The sequence below is a fragment of the Pelodiscus sinensis genome, chromosome 19, assembly GCF_049634645.1.
Source record: "Pelodiscus sinensis isolate JC-2024 chromosome 19, ASM4963464v1, whole genome shotgun sequence".
NCBI lineage: Eukaryota > Metazoa > Chordata > Testudines > Trionychidae > Pelodiscus > Pelodiscus sinensis.
In genome coordinates this window covers 13,662,941-13,682,853 of record NC_134729.1, presented here as the reverse complement: position 1 = coordinate 13,682,853, position 19,913 = coordinate 13,662,941, and the positions used below count along the sequence as shown (strand labels likewise).

The following is a 19,913-nucleotide window of genomic DNA, read 5'->3' as shown; positions in this document are numbered from 1 at the left end:
CCCACAGGCAATGGATCATAATTTCTCTGTTCTACCTGCTGCCCCCCCTGCGAGCAGGACTCCGTCACAAACCCTACAACCCAGGTCCTGGTTTATTAATTGCACTTATTTGCACCCAGCCTTGGCTGCAGCTCGCAGGGCAGGGACCCACCCCCTGGAGCAGCTGGGCCAGCTGATGCTGGGGGTGGGGGTGGGGGGCAGGGCTGTGCCCCCCTGCTCAGCAAGGCCTGGCCGGTGCCTGGTTTAGCTCTTGCTCCCACGCTGGGGCGCTTCCAAAGCCCAGTTTGGTGCGTCCCAGCAGGCACAGTGCAACCTGCTGCCAAGCAACCACGACCACAACCTCCCCCCCACTGTTCTTGCGGGGGGGGAGGTCAGGGCTGGCTCACTCCTGGGACGGAGGTGGGGGGCAGGGCTGGCCCCCCCTACAGCTCAGCCTGGCCCGCCCTGGGCGGTGGATACTGGACGGTAGCCAGGAAGGTGCGGATCTCCATCGGCTCCAGCGTGACGCTCTGGGGGTCCAGCAGCGGGTAGGGCCGGCGCCTGGCTGGACCTGCAGGAAGGAACTGGGGTCAGCTGCTGTGGGGCCCAGTGGCTACAGGCTGCCGGCTTTGCTGGGGAGGATGGACACGGCCCCCCGCCGTGTGTCTGAGCTACCAGCTGAGCGGTTCTGATCAGACACAACCTCCCCCACCTAAGGGGCTGCTGCCCCCCCGCCCGGCCTGAAGGAACGGCTTGCTGTGGGGGGGGAGGAGACTCTGGCTGCTGGACCCTGAGCCATGCTCTAGGGCTGTGGGGCTGCCAGTGCCCCCTGCTGGGGGGGCAGACCTACCTGTGACCGGCCTCCAGCTGAGCCGGCTCATGGCATCTCGCTTCTGGTTGGCCACCAGGTTCATTTCCTGCAGGGAGGTGATGGTGAAGGAGGAAGAGGAGAACAGGTGCTGGAGAGGGGAGGAGACATGGTCAGCCACTTCCTTCCACCCATTCACATCCCACCCCAGAACTGGCTGCATTTTGGTGCTAGGAGGGGAGCTGGGAGGCAACAGCTGAGCCCACCTGTAAGGGGTAGGGGTTGGCCTCAGCCCTGAGGCTGAGATCTCCATGCCACAGCTGTCTCTCCCCCCCTCTACCCCAAAGTCTAAGGCTCCCTTTGCTGGTGCTCATGTGCAGCCATCCCTGGTGGGGGACATGGCAGCAGTTTCGTCCAAGGAGCGGTGTGGGCTGATGTGATGCTAAAATCCACCCCAGAGGTGGCTGCATCTCAGCAGCACTGGGCTGTGGGCAGGCCCCCCTGGAGCCTTCCCATCCTATGGCACTAGAGCTCCCCCTCCCCCCCCCCCCCGGTCGGGTACCTACCAGCAGGTCGAGGGTGATGGGCTGGGAGCCGTTGGCGCTCTCCCCTCTCTCAAACTGATGCTCCAGGCGAATGAGGAGGGAGCTGGGGTCCCACTGGGCCAGCGTCAGGAGATGGAGGTTGGGGGGAAGTGCTTGGCTCAGAGCAGAGAACTGGGGCAGATGGGGGGGGGGGGGGGGTGTCAGGCTGATGGAACAGCATGCCTGGGGAAGTTCAGGCAAAGGACTCTCCACCTCCCTGCCCCCCGGTACCATCTTGCTGCCCCTGGGCCTGTTCGGCAGGGCCGTGCTGCTGGTGGGGCTCCCAGGCTGCAGCCGCATCCCCCGGCCACAGAGGGGCAGGGTGCCCCACGATCCTGCTCATGTGCGACTGGCAGAGCCCAGCTGCCTTGTCACAGCCCCCCAGTTTTCCACCAGAGCAGCTTGGGCAGGACGTTCCACTGGCCCTTTGAGATCTGCTGCAAAGTGCTTTACGCAGGTCACGTGGTCACCCCATTTTACAGATAGGGAAACTGAGGCACAGGATTTGGGACTAGCCCCTGGGCTCTGGCAGAGCTGGGAACTGAAGTGAGGCCTCTGAGCGCTCGACCCCCCCTGCACAGCCCCATCCCGGCCGCAGTAGAGCTGGGGGGGGGAGGGCACAGTGGGGCCAGGGCTGGTCCCAGGCACTAGAGCAGCATGGCAGAGAGGAGTTGAAAAGCGAGTGAGATGTGGGCCGGGCTGGTGACTACTCGTTTCCCAGCAGTTTTCCACCGTCTCCTACTGCGTAGAGAGGAGGCCTCCCTCCCTCGCTGTGGGGGATACTTGGCCATCAAGGGGTTAACCCCTTAGTGGTGTTGGGGAGGGGGCAGGAGCTGTGGGACTGGGAGAGGACTGGGCCTCGGAGGATTTTCCTGCTGGTCCTGCCCACGGAGCCCTGCTCTGGAAGGAGCCGAGTCTGCCCATGGAGAGTGGGGCTGAAACCCCCCCCCCCCCCCCCAACCTCGTTTCACAAGCAGCCCCTGGCGGGATTCAAACCAGCAGCTCCCTGAGCACAGAGGCCTGGTACCTGCGTGAGGCTGCGCTGCCCCCGGTGGAAGGGAGGGCCCCCTCCAGGTGCCAGGACCAGCTGGGGCGCCATGAACTCCTGCTGGGCCTGCAGCCGGTGCCGATCGGCCGACGACTCCACCGTGTCCAGGAAGACGAGGTGCCGGCCCCGCACCACCAGGCCGTCGCGGTAAACCCCCGGCTCCAGCAGGGGCTCCCCCACCCCGCGGTTGTCGTCATAGAGCAGCCGCCGATGCACCTGGGGGCAGGGAGGGGATGTCACATTGGAGCAAGGGGGGGGGGGGGGAGAAGAGCACCACCTGCTGGCCAGCCCAAGGCTGCACAGGGGCAAGACTGGGCTATAGAGCCAGGGCCGCCCCCTACTGGCCAGTCATGGTACTGCAGGATGGGAAGCACTCGTGGGGGTGGGGTGGGGAGGGGATGCACATTAAGTGGTGTCCACCCTGTGACCTCCACCTCTACGGGGTGGGGGGAGGGGGGACAAGCCCGGGCAGGATCCCCCCCCTCCCATCTCTCACCATGAGCTCCATGGAGCCGTCAGTCACGCTGCTGCCCCCCTGCGAGCGATCCGTCAGCACCGTCAGCTGGAACTTCTTGTCCTAGAGAGAGAGGTGCAGCCCAGAGCGAACGCAGCGGGTCACTCGCTGGCATGGCCGTGCCTCCCTCCCGCAAGGGCTTCTGGGAGCAGCCCCCCCCCCCCCCAGCTCTTCCATGCTCTTGTGCCGGTCTGCAGCCTCCTGACCCCTCCCGTGCCGCCTTCCCTGCTTGCTTCCTGCCCCCATGTGGGGGGGGAGGGGGGGGGTCAGATAAGTGCCTGGAATCCGGGGAGCACTCGGGGTGGGGAATAAAGGCCGCGGGGGAGGGGCCTTGTTCCTTTCTTCTGGAACAGCCTCCTTGTGTGCCCCTGCTTCACCACCTCCCAGTGGCTCCTGCCCTGGGCTGAGGCCCGGCGGGAACCGGCTCTCCCTGTGCTTGAGCGGCTCCGTGGGCCGGAGTGGAGCTGGGGCCCCTACTGACCAGCCCTGGTGCTTGCACCCTCTCTGCCCCCAAGATCTGGGCCACGTCCGGCACGCCCTGCTGTGGGAGCCCAGCCCTTGCCATCTTCACTGGGTTTCCTCCCTCACCCCACCCCGGGGCAGACAGGGCAGTGCTAGGATCGCTGTGTTCTCAATGGGGAAACTGAGGCACAGAGCAACACCATCACCCGCTCCTACAGGGGAGTCACCAGAGCAAAGAACGACTGGCCCAGGCGAGTGCTGCTAACCACTGGACACCCTCCCCCCACTGCGGTGATGGGCAAGGGACCCAGGGAGGGACCTACAGGAGCCCCCCCCCCCCACCTTAGGGGTTGTCAGAGGGGCCCCCAGTGGCCTGTACCTTGATATAGATGCGACTGTTGACAGGATAGTAGTTCCCAGCCACCGGCTCCGTCTGGCTCAGGTTCCAGGTGGCCCGATAATCCCTCCTGCCGAGGGCATCAGTCCGATTAACCCCACACATCGACCCCCGGCCCCCTCCCGCTGGGCACGGCTGGTCTGAGCCGTGCTGTCTCTCCCCACACACTGCACATCCGACGCCCCCGGGGACACTGCAGGCTGGCCTGGCTCGTTTGCAGAGCACTCCATGTCAGGACCTCACCCTAATTCCAGCCTGGGCGTTCGTTAAGACGCGGCTCCCTTTTACCCCAGGGACTTGGGAATTTGATGGAAGACACAGTCGTGGGCCCTAGAGTCCTGCCTCCCAGCCCCCTTTCCACTCTAACCACTAGCTCCCACTGTCTCCCAGAGCAGGGGGGAGAACCCAGGAGCCCTGACTCGATTGCTGCCTCCGCTCTGTGCCCTGGAATCACCCCCCCCCCACGTGTTCCCCCCCCCCCCACTGCCCGTCACCTCCGCTCCAGAATCTCCCGCCCGTTGGCATCCGTGTAGAAGCGTCCGTCCGTCCGCAGGGGCGTCTCGAAGCGGCTGATGATTTCCTTGCCCAGCCCGTCGCTGCGGCAGAGGGGGCAGAGGTGGGGGCAGGCAGAGCACACAACGTCCCCCCCCCCCCCCACACAGACACACTTTGAGCTGGGCTGACACTTCCCCTCTGAGCCCTGCCGATGGGAGATGGGGGCATTTCCCATGAAAAGCGTCACGGGACGGACAAAACTCCCTCAAAATGCTCAAATACGCGGCTTTGGCGCTGCTGGTGCACTGCCCTCTGAGAGCCGGAGTTCAGGGGCCTGGTTTCCCCCTTTTACTTGACAAGCCAGGCTCCCTGGTCAGACTCCATCTCCCATGAGTCCCTATGGCCTGGGCCTCCCATAATGCTCTACCTCCTGCCCCCAAGCTGCAGTGCATCATAGGAAATGTAGTGCAACCAGGGAATCCACCCCCAGGGGAACATGGGAGCCCGAGGTACCAAAACTACAACTCCCATAAATCCACCCCCCAGCCGAAATTATTTGTTTACAGGCTGTTTCCCGGGGCAAAACTTCTGTTTCCCGGCCAGCTCTTCACTCACTTTATAGGGATCGGCCCCACCGTCCACTCCAGCTCCACATAGGCCTGCCCCTCGTAGAGTCGAACCACCTGCGAGCACCACGAGGAGAAGTTCTGGTAAACCTCCTGCACCAGCTTGTTCTGGCCCGGACAAAGAAAGAAACGGGGGTTCACAGGGGTTCTCCCTGCCCAGCTCTGCCACACAGCCACTTCTGGGTTAGGGTGTGCGTGGTGCAGAGCAGGCTTCCCTTCCAGAGGCTGAGATGCAGCTGCCTCTGGGGAGGAGGCTGTTAGTAGCCAACAACAACTCAGCACAACATTGAAGCAGAGGACGGAAAGGATCCTGGATCAAGCTGAAAGTGCAACAGGAGGTGACTGGAGGATGCTGAAAGGGCTTTGCTTTGACAGACCCGGTGCTATGGTTAACGAACATGCCTGAGGATCTTCCAGGGTCGTTAGCAGGTGGGACCTTCGTTTTAAGTCTCCCCCAGAGCTGGCAACACGTCTCTCATCCAGCGGACTCCAGTCCCCCAGCAGACTTGGGAATTGAACTTGACATCCTGGCTACCAGCACTCCCCTGCTCTAACCACTAAACCCCTCTCCCCTCCCCAGTTAGCTCAGGGCATAAGGGGATCTGAGACAAGAGACTTCGGCTCCCACACCCAGCCCCGTGGCTGTTCCCACACTGGGGGCACCCCCGCCACCTACCTTCACCAAGTAGGTGCGAGCTACTGTAGCCACGCGGAAGGGCTCAGAGCGGTTGGGCCGGAAAATATACGCCCCCGAGGCCTGGGCACTGTCGTCGTTGCCGATGCTGGCTTTGTACCTCGGGTGGGGCAAGAGGAGGGCAGGTGGTGAGAGATCAGGGGCCGGGGAAGGACCAGTCAGCTGCCCAGAGCACCACAAGCCCCGAGGCCACGCCAGGGACACGCACACAGGGACGCGCTCCAGTATTGGCTGAGGGATCAAACGCTCCCTCCAGCCGTTACCCTCTTTTACATATGGGGAAACTGAGGCACAGGGACATTTGGGGAGGAAGGCTTCCTGGTCAAACGTGAATCAAATGACTGAACTGAGAACAGGACCCCGGAGTCCTGATCCCCAGCCCCCCTCACTGATCTACCCTCTGGAAACCATTCCCTTCTTGGGGGGGAAGGTGGAACCCAGGCATCACGACTCTCCCCATCCCCCAACTCACTCACCAGAAGAAGTTCTGAGACACCGGCAGCGACAGGCTCTTGTCCAGGTTCCGAATCTCTCTCAGGAGCCCGGTGACCGGGTTGAACAGCACCCGGACGTGCTGTGGGGAAGGGGAGAAGAGTCCCTGTCAGCCGGGCGCTTGGGCCTCCATTCAGGAGAGATTCAAATGCCGCCCAGCTGATTAGCAAAGCGCCCACAGCCGGCAGAATGTAGTTCTCCCGGTGGTGCACATCCGCACATACCTCAGCACACATAAAACTTATTCCACACACGGATGAAAAAAATTAGAGGGAACATCGGTGAGGACAACCCACCGCAGGGCCCTCATTTCTCCACCTTGGAATACCCTGCCCTCCAACTGGGGCTCGCCTGGAAGTGCCCCCTGAAAGGGAAGTCCTGGGTCACAGAATCCAGCCCCCCCAGCTGGTCAGATTGTCTGGGTCAGAAACTAATCAAGCTCTAAAAGCTAATTCGTTTGTTTGCCTCCCGCTGCTCCTGAGGCTCCTGTTCCAGACCCTCCCCCGCTAATGGCTAGAAACCTGCTTTTCAGGGCTGGCCTGCGAGGGAGGATTCCTGGCCCGTTTGACCCATTTGTTCTTGTGCCAACTTATCCTTGGCTTCCCCCTCCCTAAGGGCCCCAGTCAGGGACCAGGGCTGGGCGTTATCTAGCGGGTGTATTACCTAGTCAGGGGCCAGCTGGGTGGGGACAGATACAGCCAGTCCCTGCCCCAAAGAGCCGGCTCCCCTTGTACTCCGAGGTGAAACTGACCAGGCAGCACGGGGGTGTGAGGAAGTGGGGAGTTTTGGGGGTTCAAAGGGGGGTGATATATACAGAGGGGGGGCTCAGTGCCCAGCAGTTACTGGTTTAATGTGACAAAGGGGGGGGGGGAGTTTGTTGTTTCAGAGAACAGCCCAGAGGTGGAGCCGAGGTGTCTGGGACCCTGGTGCCCCGACCCTCCCTGGAGGACACGGCCAGTTCTGGCCAGATGACAGACAAGGGGCTGCAGAGAGGACCCCGGCCCCAGCCCAGCTGACCCCGCGAGGGGAGAACATTGGACGAGGAGAGGGGCCCGGGCGACCCTCTTACCTGAGGAGACAATGGACGGGGAGGGGCTGTTGCTGGGGGTATTGGAGGCTCTGCTGGGAGACGGGGGAGGGGCTGTTGCTGGGGGTATTGGAGGCTCTGCTTGGGGACTGAGGGCAGAGCAGGCAGGACTCAGCTGGCTGCAGGGGGGGGCTGATGTGGGGCTGAGGGCCCAGGCCGACTAGCCTGAGAGACCCGTTGCTGTTCAGAGCTCAATAAACCCCCCTGGTTTGTGCTGGCTGGTAGCTGCTCTGGGCTGGAGATCAGGGGGCACCAGTCCTTCTGGGAGGGGAGGCCCCGGGTGTCATGGGGGAGGGGACCCCCGAGGGGGCTCACAGTGGAGGCAGGCGGCTGAAGGGCCTGAGAGGCACGGTCCTGGAGGCGGAGGGGCGGACCCCCCAGGTGAGAGTGGGCCCCCCAAGAGAGGGTCGCTGCACTGGAGTGGAGTCCCCGAGAAAGGGCTGCTGCACTGGGGGGGGGGGGGGTCCGCCCAGGAGCCGAGGGGCCAAGTGTGGGCCCGACCTGTGAGCCGTGACGGGGGCTCCTAGCTGGAGACGCTACCTCGTTCTGGATCTCGCCGGGGGACCAGGCGTCCACCTGGGGCTGGGGCTGGGGCTGCTTCCGGAGCCGCTTGGCCAGCCTGGAGCGCGGGTCCCCAGCTGCCGTTTTCGAGATGGTGTAGGTGCTGTAGCCCAGGGCAGGCGCCGAGGCTGGGAAGAGCAACTCGCGGGCGGCGTCCCCCCGGTCTCGCCGCACCTGCCGGGTGAAGTTTGAGACGGGGACGACCTGGGAAAAGGAAAACGCGCCAGACCCAGTCAGGAGGGGCCCAGTGGAGACTGTGCCGGGTCAGATCGGAGCCAGGGGCACGTTACCGCACTGGGACAAGGACGCGGGGGGGTGGGGTGGGGAGAGGATGCCATCGCCCCCTTGAGGTTGCAATGAGACCTGCGTGAGCGCATGCAACCAACCAGCCAATGGGAGCAGCTAGGATCGGCCAATGGGAGCGGCTAGGATCCGGAAATCTTCTCCCACACAGCCCCACCCAGGCACTCGGAGGGAGCAGGCAGCTGCTCTGAGTCATCTGGGGCAGCCTGCCTGAGGGTCCTGCTGGTCTGGAGCCATCTAGGTAAGCGCCTCCCGGCCACAGCCTGCTTCCGGCACCCCACCCCCTCCTGCCCCCGGTCACCACCCAAACCCTCCACCCGCTCACAACCCCCCCAGCCCCTGCACCCCATCTATACCCCTCTTCCCCGCCAGAACCCTCAGGATTCTGGGAGGGTCTGGGAGCACCCAAACTCGCTCCCAGACCCTGCACCCCAAGACCCCACCCCAGGTCATGACCCCTCCTCCTCCCAAACTCCCTGCTCCTGCATCCCAGTGCCCTACTGCAAGCTCCCTTCTGTCCCAGACCCTGCACCCCCCCCACAGAAAAGCGAAGTCCTTGGCAAAATCTTAGCGTGAGCCCCCCCATCACAAATCATTGGGCGAGGGGATCCTGTCTGCTAGACGGTGCCCGAGCCCAATCCCAAGTGCCGAGTGGCCCCCCTGCAGGCAGGGCTGGACACAGGTGGAGCAGGCAGCCCCGGGGAGGGGAGGAAGACGCCCGGGGCCCTACCTCGTTCGGCACCGTCTGGCCGCTGGGATCCGTCACCGCGTACGAGGCTCCGCTCACCGGCAGCCGGACGGTCCAGCTCACGGGCCGGCCCAGCGGGTTGTAGAGGATCACCAGGAACTGGACGGAGAGACTCCGGTGAGCGAGACGCTGCCCCGCCCCTCCCTGCCCCCCGCCAGGCGCTAGCCACTGGCCCAGCCGGGGAGAGAAAAGCCACCCTGCGTGGGCAAGGCGGGGACTCGGCGCAGGGAGCAGCGCCCCACATGCTCGGGGCCTGGCGCCCCTGCATACAGTCTAGGCAGTAGCAAGGTGCTCACCGTGCCGCTGGACTCGGTCAGGGGGCACACGCTGATATTGAGGTAGTGGCAATAGATGAAGTTCTCCTTGCTGCCGCTGAGGGAGGCCAGGGCGTTACTGACCAGGACCTGCAAAGGGAGAGGGGCGCCGTCCGTCAGGAGAGAGACCACCCCACCTGCGAGTCTGACTAAGTGGGGCGGGAGGGGGCTCTCCAGCAGGGACAGGATGGGGGATGGGCCTCTCCCCTCACCATCAGGGCTGACACCAGTGCCTCCGGGGGCACCGTGCAACAGAGGAACAGGGGAGCTTTGCCCTGGCAGCCAGCGTTGACCCAATGCTTCTGGGTGGCACTAGGGGGCGCTGTGCTGCAGGGACCAGCATGGAGCACTCTCCCCTCATGGGCAGTGCTGGTCAATCATCAGGGAATCACCACGTGGTCCCTCCCCTGTCACCCATTTCCAGCTTCTGACTGGGGACACCATCCCTGCCCATCCCGGCTAATAGCCATCGATGGACCTGTCCTCCAGGAATCTACCTGGCTCTTTTTTGAACCCTGTTAAAGACCTGGTCTCGCACCATCCTCTGGCGAGGAGTTCCACAGGTCGACTGTGCATTGCATGAAGAAATCCTGCCTTTTGCTTCTTTTAAATCTGCTACCTGTTAATTCATTTGGTGACCCCTAGCTCTTGTGCTATGGAAACAAGTCAACAGCTTTTCCTTATTCATTTTCTCCACACCAGTCACGATTTTATAGACCTCTCTCCTATCCCCCCTTAGTCTCCTCTTTTCTAAATGGAAAACCCCAGTTTTTGTTTTGCTCTCTCCTTATATGGCAGCCGTTCCCAATGCCTAAGCATTTTTGTTGCCCTTTTCCAATGCCAAGATTTTATTTTGAATGAGGCGACCACGTCTGCCTGCACGCAGTATTCAAGAGGTGGCCATCCCATGGATTTGTAGGGCAGTAAGGTATTTTCTTAGGGTTTGTCTACACTGTTCTTTTGTTTCGGGAGAAGTATGCAAATACCATGGCTCATTTGCATACTTCCTCCATTTTTCTTTTTTTTCGGAAGAGGCTTTTCTGGTATTTGCCCCCATCTACACAGGGTCAAATTTTGAAAAAAAAAAAACCTCTTTTGACAGACCCCTTAATCCTCCTACAATGAGGTTTACAGGGTCTTTCGAAATAGGGTTTTTTCTGAAATTTGACCCTGTGTAGACAGGGGCAAATACCGGAAAAACCTCTTCCGCAAAAACAAAACCAGAGGAAGTAAGCAAATGCACCGCGGTATTTGAATACTTCTCCCGAAACAAAAACAAAACAAAAGTGTAGCCATACCCGTATTCTCTACCCTTTTTTAAATGGTTCCCAATATTCAGTTTGCTTTTGTGACGGCCGCTGCCCCCTGAGTGGCTGTTTTCAGAGAACTCTCCACAGTGACTCCAAGATCGCGCTCTTGAGTGGTAACAGCTGATTTAATTCCAGAGGGGCTACCCCATTGGTCAAGGTGCCAAAATGCAGCCACCTCTGGGGTGGGGCCATAGCAGATGCTTGGCTACCACCTAGGCCAATGTGCCTTGGAAGCTCCCTTTGGGGAGACAAGAGGAGGCAGAGTCAGGTTCCGGGATCACTGGAGGGGAACAAGGGGCCAAGGAGCCAGGGCAGGTACCTGGCAGGTGTCCCAGCCGGCGGCCAGGCGTTTGGCGTAGTCGTTAGCCACGTGCTGCTTCTCCGTCCCGCTCACAGCGTCGTGATGCTGCGCCACTGCCATGGCCCGGCCTGGGGGGAGCCGGGCGTCAGGGGCAGAGGGAGAGATGGGGGGGGGGCTGCGCCATACCCAGCCGGGATGGTGCCAGACCAGACAGCCCCCCAAATCCAACCCCTCCCAGAGAACGATGCTTGTACCTCCCAGCCCGAACGCTCCTTCCACCCTCCAGCATCAACGGGGCAACATGCCCAAGGGCACACAGACAGGAGCAGAACCCAGGAGCCTGGAAGCCGCCCCCCCTGCTCTAACCACCAGGCCCCACTCCCTCCCAGAGCCCTGGAATCCAGACTCCAGTCCCCGCACCACTGGTCCACGCTGTCGGACGTCTGCGCGTGGGGGAGCCGGCACTGCCCTCTGCTGGCTGCAAAGGGAGCTGTCCCTTTGCTCTGTCGCCCCCTAGTGGCTGCAGGGGGCAGGACAGGTTTGGGGGAATCCCGATTACGGGGCAATTCACGGCCCAGCGGCTCACGTACGGAGCACGGTGCTGTCTCCTTCCCCGTAGGGGCCCTTCCTCGCCACTGGACCGGCCAACGCTTCCAGCTGGTTGCAAACCTGCAAGGAGCAGGGGAAACAGGGATGAGGGAACATTCATCTGCATCCAGCAGCTCTGCAGGAAGGAAGCGCCACCCGTTTCATAGGAGGGGAAAAGGAGGCAGGGGGAAGTGAAAGGACTTGCCCAAAGTCCCTGGCTCCCCCAGCCTCTTCTGCTCTAACCACTAGACTCCACGGCTTTCCTACAGCTGGGGACAGAATGGCAGAGTCCTGCCTTCTGGGCTCAGGTCTCCTCTGTCGTGCTTGGGTCGCAGGGAGAAAGGAAGAGAGGGGATCCCAGAATCCCTGCCTTGCTCACCCTGCCGGGGCGCCCACCTGGAGGAAGTTGTTGCTGAGCCGTTCGTAGCGCTTGAAGGCCGGGCGGCTGGTGAAATAGCCCGTCCAGAACTGATGCGGCCCGTCAGCGTAAGGGAAGAAATCGTCGTATTTGAGGGACCTGCACGACACCAGAGAGGGTCCCCTCTGCGACTCACGGGTCCAGGAGACCCGGGCCTCCGCCCTTCCCTCGCTCCCCAATCCACACCGCACGGCCAGACGGGGCAGCCAGCCAGTCAGCGCCACAGCTCAGCCCCCGCACCCAGCGCCAGCCGCTCCCACGGCCGAGGAACAGAGCAAAGGGTTATAATGGAACAGACCAATGAGAGACACGCTCAGCTACATACTCCAGTGCGGGGCTAGGGGGCGCTGTGCTGCAGGGATTGGGGTGGAGCCGAGCTCAGCAGGGGGCGCTCTCCCCTGGCAGGCAGTGATGACTCCCATACCACAGTGCGGGGCTAGGGGGCGCTGTGCAGCAGGGATGAGGGGAGCCAAGCTCAGCAGGGGGCGCTCTCCCCTGGCAGGCAGTGATGACTCCCATACCACAGTGCGGGGCTAGGGGGCGCTGTGCAGCAGGGATGAGGGGAGCCAAGCTCAGCAGGGGGCGCTCTCCCCTGGCAGGCAGTGCTGACTCAGTGCCCTATGGCAGCGCTAGGGGGCGCTGTGCTTCAGGGACTGGGAGTGGGGGGGCGGGCTCAGCAGGGGGCGCTCTCCCCTAGCAGCCAGCCCCAAGGGCAGCCCCAGTATTACCCTTCCAAAGGGGATGCGCCAGGGTTGGCGAGACCCTACTCTCTGCCCTCGCATGGGGTGGGCAGGACAGCACAGGCCACCCCCAGCAGATCCCTGCCAGCCCCAGGCCGCCCTGAGGGCTCAGCTCTCACCAGGACAGATTGGCTCTGTTGAGTGCCCACAGGTAGCAGGTGGGGGTGGAGTAGAGCACGTGAACCAGGCTCCCGTTGAGTTGCTGGAAGAGACACAAGGGGTGTGTGTGGGGGGAGCAGTGAGGCACCAGGCTGGGGGCTGGGCCCCGTCGCCCCAGAGTGGCGTCAGGGTAAGGACTCCACTTGGGCCAGCAGCAACCGACCTCGTTGCACAGCTCAACTTAGGGTGGGCTCCCCAAGGGCCTGGGTTCGAGCCCCGGCGTGGTCTGGTCGCAGCAGGGCCCTGCCAAGTACAACAGGCCTCCTGCCTGGGCTACGTGGCTGCCCCCAGAGGCCCAGCAGGTGGGTCGGGAAGTGGAGCCCAAAACCCTCTGGAGTAGGGTGCCTGTCCCGGCCCAACAGGCACCCCAGGCAGATCCCCACGTGACTGGGGATCCCTGCCCCACAAGGGCTCTTGCCCCCCACCTGCAGTCCCCGGGGATGCTCTCCCCCCCCACCTGCGCGTTGACGTGTTTGATGAGCTTGTCCATGTTCTTGTACCACAGGTTGGCGTTCTCGTACTGGAAATCCGAGCCCATCGTCATGACGATGTGGTTGGTGCGGTACAGCTTGGCCTGGAAGGAGACAGCAGCGGGAAACGCTTCAGACTCCCCGCTTGGTGCCCGGTCCCACGCTTGCGGCTGCCCCTGCGGGCGCGGCTGCCCGGGGCAAGACCCTGCCTGGCAGCTCTCACTTCACCAGGGAAGAGCAAAAACGCTTTGGCAAAACGGAAGTTTCTGCCGTTGGTTTGGCAGAACAGCCACCAGGAGGCGTTAGCAGGGAGCGCCAGGGCGGGGCCCGGGGCCGTCACACGGAGAACATCTGCCCTGGCCGATCTCGGGGCCACGGAGGAAAACGGGGACTGGGGCCAAGATCCAGCTGTGTACTGACCACGACGTGCCCGTCCGGGGCTGATCGGTTCGTCCCATTGGATCTTACCTAGCCCAGGCTCCGTGTTCTACGGTAACTCCTAGGGACCGAACCGGCCTCCGGCCACACAGCGCATCCAGGCAAAGGATGGAGCCAAGGCATTCGGATCTGCACTTCAGCGCCTCTCTGGCTACGAAATTACGTGGGGGATCCCCCTCCCCCGCGGGACAGGAGCAGCAATTTCACACGCCGCTTTCCAATTCCCCAGCCCACAGCTGAGCGTTGCTGTCCTTGTGCCTGGGTTTGGCTAAATGACGAGGGCCAAGGCAGGAATCAAACCCAGGAACCCTGACTCCCAGTCCTCTGCTCTCACCACTACACCCCACTCCCCTCCCAGAGCCAGGAATAGAACCCTGGCTCCTTGCTCTTCACCCCCCAGCCCCTGCTCTGGGCGCTCACCTGGGCAGCCGCGGTTCTCAGGAAATACACCACCAGGCTGGCCACGTTGTTCTCGTCACTCACGTCGTCCACGATGGGGCTGTCGGAGCAGAACTGGTCCCAGCAGAGGGACAGAGGCGGGTTGTAGCCGTTGGGGAGGACACCTGGGGATGGGGGGGGGATACACAAGCTCATCTGGGCACCTGGGCAGGATTCACCCGCCAGCGATGGGGGGCTCTAGAGCTGCAGGCGATGTGGGTGTCGGGGGCTGGTGCAGCTGGAGTCAGCACGGAGCCAGGGCCCGTGAAGCTCCCGGTGGAGTGGGGCCTGACAGGGCACAAGGAACCGGCCTACGGGTGCAAACGCCAGGGAGATCGGGCTGTGTCCTGCCAGAACTGAAGGGTGCTCGCTCCCTGCCTGGCGGGACAGGCGGCTGGCAGTGGGGAAGGGCCCCTGGCCACAGCACCCAGCTGGGCATGGGGCATTCCTGGGTAGTCAGGGCAGGCCGAGTTCTCCGCCCCGACACTCAGTCTCTGCCTCTACCCCAGGCTAGGGGGCGCCACCTCCGGAGTACAAAATATCAGGACAAAAGAAAGGGGGGGACAAAAACGCCCAGGGAAGGGCCCCGCAGGCCAGCCCCTCCCCCCCTTCCCTCCATCCCTGCTGGACACCCAGGTCCCGGCAGATAGGTCAGCCCGGGGGGCACCCAGACTCTGCAGCACCCCCGTTTCCTGCTCCTCCCCCTCAACCGCCAGTCTGCCCCTGGCCCCTGGAGCCCGCCCTGCCGGCCAGCTCACCCGTGAAGAGGTCGGCCGTGGGGGGCCGCAGGTTGACGCTGGCTCTCCAGATCTGCTCCATCTCCCGCAGCTTCTCCCGGTTGGCTTTGTCCTGGTAATCGAGGCGGCCGAAGAAGAAGCCGTCGAAGCCCATCTGGAAGGGGGACGGGGGAGGTGCTCACGGCCCCAGAGCCAGCAGGCACCCAGACAGCCCTGCTCTGTGCCTCAGTTTCCCTCTCTGTGCAAAGCACGTCGAGACCTGCTGATGGGGAGGCCACCGGTGAGTCTCCAAAGCCCCCGCGGGGGGCGGGGGGCCGGGCTCACCTGGGCGAAGAGGGAGGCCTGCTCGCGGGAGTGGCCGAAGGGGTCGATGTGCCAGGCGGCGCGGGGCCGGCCGCACTCCCCGAAGGTCTCCTGCAGGAAGCGCAGCCCCAGCGTCATCTGGTCGATCATGGCGTTGTAGTGGGCCGCCGCCTCGTCGTTCATGCACCAGCCACCGTTGATGAACTCCAGCCGCCCTGCGGGGGGCGGGAAGGGCCGGTCGCGCTCCGTGCCACTGCCGGGGGGCAGCGGGGAAGGGAAAGCAGGACGCCCTTGGGAGCCGCGAGGACAGGAGAGTTGCTTGGTGCAAAGGTGCCCGATGCAGCTACGCACGAGAGGCGTATAGGCCGACACCGCCCACGTCTGCCACCTGCCCCCGCAGGCAGGAGTGTCCATGATCTGCCTTTCTCCACTGCAGCAGCAACCGCCCAGCACGGGGCGCCGCTCGTGAGACAATCCAGTTGTGCGAGACACGAGGAGACCCGAGCAAAGCCCCCCGTGCGTGCCAGAGAGACGCACACACGTTCGCTCCCCGGGACGTGGGCTGCGAGGGACCCACCGGTACAGGTAACCGGTGAGGGGGTGAGTGTGAGGCCCACACCCCGGGAAGGTGTGTACAGTGCAGGGATCTGAGGTGCGTGGGTTGGTTTGTATCCTGCAATGCACGACCCCGGGGTCTGGTCCCGGTGTCTTAACCAGCGTCGCATCAGATACCCATGGGGGGCAGGTGTGTCCGTGGGCATGTGCCTCAGTGGGCCAACGAATCCCTGTGAGCGGGCCTGTCTCCCCCCATCGGTGCGCTGCCCCCCCTGCGTGAGTGTGGGGGGCATCCCCAGCCAGCCGCCAGGGCCCGCTTACCCTCGTTGACCAGCTGCCGCACCGCCTGCCGCATGGGCTCCGCCTGCAGCTGCCACCAGCGGTAGAAGAAGGCCACCTCGACGTAGATAAAGCGCTTGGCGGGGTCGGCCAGCAGCTGGGGGACGACGGAGTCCAGGATGTACTGCACCCCCGCGTGCTGGATGTCGTTGCGCGCTGCGGGAAAGCACGGAACTGGGCGCACGCTCCCAGGGGCCGCGGAGCCAGATCCCCCTGACGCAGCCACAGCCCCCCCGGAGAGCCAGATCTGCCCCTCCAAAGCACTGGCTCTCCCCCAGCCACCGACAGCACCCGGGAGCCTCAGATCGTCCTGGCTCAGAACGGGGATAACCCCCCCTCCCGCCCCATCACTGCTCTGCGCCTCCTGCCTTCCCAGCACCGTCCACCCTGCAAAGTCGGTCTCCCCTCGGAGCAGGGGCAGCGTTTGGCTGAGCTCTGCCTGCAACCCAAGCGCCCACCCCATGGAGCCTCACCCATCAGCCCCCAGTCCGGGGCCTGTTCCCCACCCACTGAGTCAGGCGGGCCCCGCCGCTCTGGCCAAGGCCGCATGAACTAGGCTTCTGCTTGGTTGCACCCGCCCTGACGCCGGAGAGATAAGAGGCTCCGGAGGCGTCCGCGTTTCCGCTGACTCCGGGCTGGCCTTGACGGACGTCATGGAAAAGCCGCCCACATGGGACCCTGGCTCCAAGAGCTGAACGGCCGTTTCGTGAGGCTCCGGGTTTATGACGCCCAGGGGAGAGCAGCGAGGAAGGACAAAGGTCCGACACGTTCACTGGCCTGGCAAGGACCGGTACGAAATGCCCCAAGGAAGCAGGATCTGATAGGGGCATGGGAATGTGATTCCAGCTTCTATTCCCAGCTCCAGGAGGAGTGAGGTCTCGTTGGAGCACGGGGGTGGGTGCAGACTTGGACTCAGGACTCCTGGGTTCTATTTCTGGCTCCAGAAAGGGAGCAGGGTCTAGTGGTTAGCGTGATGGAGGTGGGAATTCAGGACTCCTGGGTTTTAATCCCTGCTCTGGTTCACTCTGTGACCGCAGGCAAGTCCCTTCCCCCAACTGTGCCTCAGTTTCCTCATGAATAAAATGGGGAGAACGACACAGCTGCCATGTGGGGCTACGACACTCGGTCCCTGAGTGTGTGTGATCTGCCAGGAGCTAGTCCAGTGGGCGACACGGACTTTACTAATCATCTGGCAGGTAGGGGAGGTGGGCTGGCTGCTTTCCCCAGGCCTGGAGCAGGTCCCGGGTTGGGAGGTGCGCTCTACTTCTAGCAGCAGTGGAGGAAGTAGAGGGATTAAGACAGCGCCTCTCTGAGCTAGGGATGTAAGATTTTAAATGATTAACCACTTCACCGGTGCGCGGATGCTCATCAGTTCCTGTTTCTTTTTAGACCCTACTAGGGAGTGCGGGTGGGCAGCCGGCAGGGCTGAGAGCCTGTGGCGGCTGGGAACACCCAAGGCCGGCAGCCCAGGACTGGGAGGGTCAGCGTGAGCCGCATCCTGTGGAGCCCCTTTAACCACGTAACTTCTATCAGCCACATGGTCAATATTTTGTATCATTTTTTGACATCCCCACTCTGAGCAGGGCTCCCTCTCCCGCCCACCCCGCACTGCAGAAGGGATCGCTCCCTCGGCCTAGACCTAGGCAGGGTCACAGGCAGTAGAGGCAGGGCTCAGATGTCAATGCTGGCCTTCAGATGTGATCCCGCTGCGTGGGCTGACTTTGTGCGCTCAGGAAAAGGAGATCCAGGGCCTCTCTGCTCTCTGGGACACAAGAGAGCCGGAGTCTCCATTTCCTGGCTGTGCCACTGGCCTATCGGGCTCCGTGCCTCAGTATCACCATCTATAACATACTGACCACCTCTGGCAAGTGCTTTGAGATTTACAGATGAGCAGCACAAAGTAATCCACTAAGTCTGACGGTGGTAGCTCCGGTGCATAGGGCCCCTCCCTCCACCACATACCTCCATAAAAATACTGATCCACCGTCTTCAGCCAGCCCACGTCATTGTGCGTGTGAGGGATCAAATGGACATTCAGCATGTCTGGTTTAGTGGCCGGGCAGGACTATGGGAAGAGAAGGAAGGTCCCGGTGTACAAACAAACACCATTGTAAGGGGGGGGGGGAAGGGGAGGAAGGTCCCGGTGTACAAACAAACCCCATTGTAAGGGCTGGGGGGGGGGAGCAGACATGTACCCTGCGGATAGGAGATAACCATCTGACCGCACATTGCTCTGTGGTGCCAAGAGAAGTTAGATGTGGAAAGAGGCAACGGTCTTCACAACCCCCTGCTCAGAGCTGGTCTGCTCCCTGCACTAGTCTCAGGGAGTTCGGACAAACATCTACTCAACATTCATCACGTGCCAAGAGCAGACCAAAGGAGTTTTCCCACTGATGCAGTTAACACACTGCTGAGTGTCAGCAGCTAGGGTGACAGAAGGATTCCAGTTGTATCCACGCCGGAGCTCAGGCTGACCTAAGTCCAGAGCTCATGGCACTATATTTTTCACAGCCCTGAGTGTCAGAGCTAGATCAATCTAAGCGTGGACCAAGACTGGAGACTCTCGGGGTCTAGCCCCAGCTCCGGGAGGGAGGCAAGGCTGGTGGCTAGGTGTCAGGACTCTAGGGTTGGAGTCGCAGCTCAATGGGGAGTCTGATTTCTAGTGGTTAGAGTTTCATTCTCCTGCATGTAGCCTTGAGCTGCATCCTCCCACTATTGTTAAATGGAAAGATTTCACCTTGGCCAGGGTGCTCAGCTTTGCAGAGCTCAACATGGGAAGTGGCTATAGAAACGTTATATCGTAATCATCCTCTCACCCAGAGGAAGTAACAGCTTAGGGAGCCAGGGGGGAAAAGGAAGCGAAACAAGATGCAGAAACAGACAAAAGCACCAACCAGCACAGCATTAATGTGCTCGCTTTTACTGAACTCTAGGGGGGTGATTGTGGGGCGGATTCATTATCTGCTAGCAGTACAAAGTGTTGCTCTGAGCCCAGCGACACCTGAATTCTGGCCTGTCCTGCTTTTTCCACCATGGATCCCTAGCATTCAAGTTCCAGACACTCCCTTCCCTCCAACACAAGAGCTCCTATCACCTGCCACCACCACAGAATCTCAGCCCCCCTTACTCCATGGTCCCCTGATGCAGCAGGGCCCTGCTCCCATAGAGCACCCCTTCACCACCACCTTCTCCAAATAGAGTCCTGCTGCCCCTCAGAACACCCCCCCTTCTCCCAGCCCTCTTTACCAGTCCCCCAGGCCCTCCTTCACCTGCTGCTCCCCCCATGAAGAGGTCTGCCCTTTACCACCACCACCCACATTCCCAGAGCCCCCTAATGGCCCTCTCCAAAGTCACCCTATTTATCCCCTCCGCACAAAGTCTCCCATTCTGCCTCCTCCAAAAGCTCGTCTCCCCAGGCGCCCTGCTCCTCTCAGCCTCCTACCTGGCCCCCTTCTAGCCCCCTCTCCCTCCAATTCCATTCCACTTCCTCTCTGTCTCGGTTGCTCTGCTTTCCTCTGCACATCCCAGGGGGCTGATCCCAAGGCTGCCCCACCCCTCTCTCCAGCTCTAGCATCCACTCCCCGCGCTATTTCCCTCCCCTGGGGTCCCCCTCTCCTGCCTTCCCCAGGTCCCCCCCCGATCCCTTCCAGGACCCCCATTCTCCTCCACGATCCCTCCCCCTTTGCCCCAGAGCCACCCTGCTTCCCCCTCCCAGACCCCCGCCTCACCTCGTAGCCGCAGCCCGCTGCGGGCCCCAGCAGCCCCAGGGCGCCCAGGATCAGCCCCACGGGCAGCCCCATCCTCCGCCCGCAGCCGCTGCCCCCCGCTCCAGGCTGGCTGGCAGTCAGCTGTGGTCATGTGCCCAGCTCCTCACGTGACTGCCTGGACGTAGAATTCCCCCTTCTCACTTCGCCTGCTAGTCAGGAGCCAATCCGCAAAGAGTGGGCGGGGCAAAGGCATTCATAGTAAAAAAAAAAAAGCGTAGGGGAGAGGGCGGGAGCGAGG

The 19,913-nt window shown here is 62.4% G+C and overlaps 1 protein-coding gene across 1 annotated transcript; it reads right to left on the bottom strand.

Moving 5' to 3' along the window:
- Positions 1 to 69: 69 nt before the first annotated feature.
- Positions 70 to 19,806, bottom strand: MAN2B1 (mannosidase alpha class 2B member 1). Its single transcript, XM_075902431.1, has 24 exons — positions 19,637 to 19,806; positions 17,871 to 17,973; positions 15,891 to 16,064; positions 15,036 to 15,229; positions 14,733 to 14,865; positions 13,957 to 14,099; positions 13,086 to 13,202; positions 12,589 to 12,671; positions 11,708 to 11,828; positions 11,314 to 11,392; positions 10,742 to 10,851; positions 9,095 to 9,202; positions 8,781 to 8,897; positions 7,727 to 7,951; positions 6,084 to 6,181; positions 5,590 to 5,707; positions 4,903 to 5,021; positions 4,287 to 4,388; positions 3,775 to 3,862; positions 2,916 to 2,996; positions 2,399 to 2,635; positions 1,354 to 1,503; positions 830 to 938; positions 70 to 550 (listed from the first exon to the last, which is right to left on the bottom strand). Exons 1-24 carry the CDS (start codon positions 19,706 to 19,708, stop codon positions 423 to 425), a joined length of 3,009 nt encoding a protein of 1,002 aa, XP_075758546.1. The 5' UTR covers positions 19,709 to 19,806; the 3' UTR covers positions 70 to 422.
- Positions 19,807 to 19,913: the final 107 nt, after the last annotated feature.

Coding starts and splice junctions, on each gene's coding strand:
- MAN2B1 (XM_075902431.1), bottom strand. CDS start 19,708: ATGGGGCTGCCCGTGGGGCTGATCCTGGGCGCCCTGGGGCTGCTGGGG. Junction 17,974..19,636: donor CAGCGGGCTGCGGCTACGAG/GTGAGGCGGGGG, acceptor CTCTTCCCATAG/TCCTGCCCGGCCACTAAACC. Junction 7,952..8,780: donor GCCAGACGGTGCCGAACGAG/GTAGGGCCCCGG, acceptor TCCTTTTCCCAG/GTCGTCCCCGTCTCAAACTT.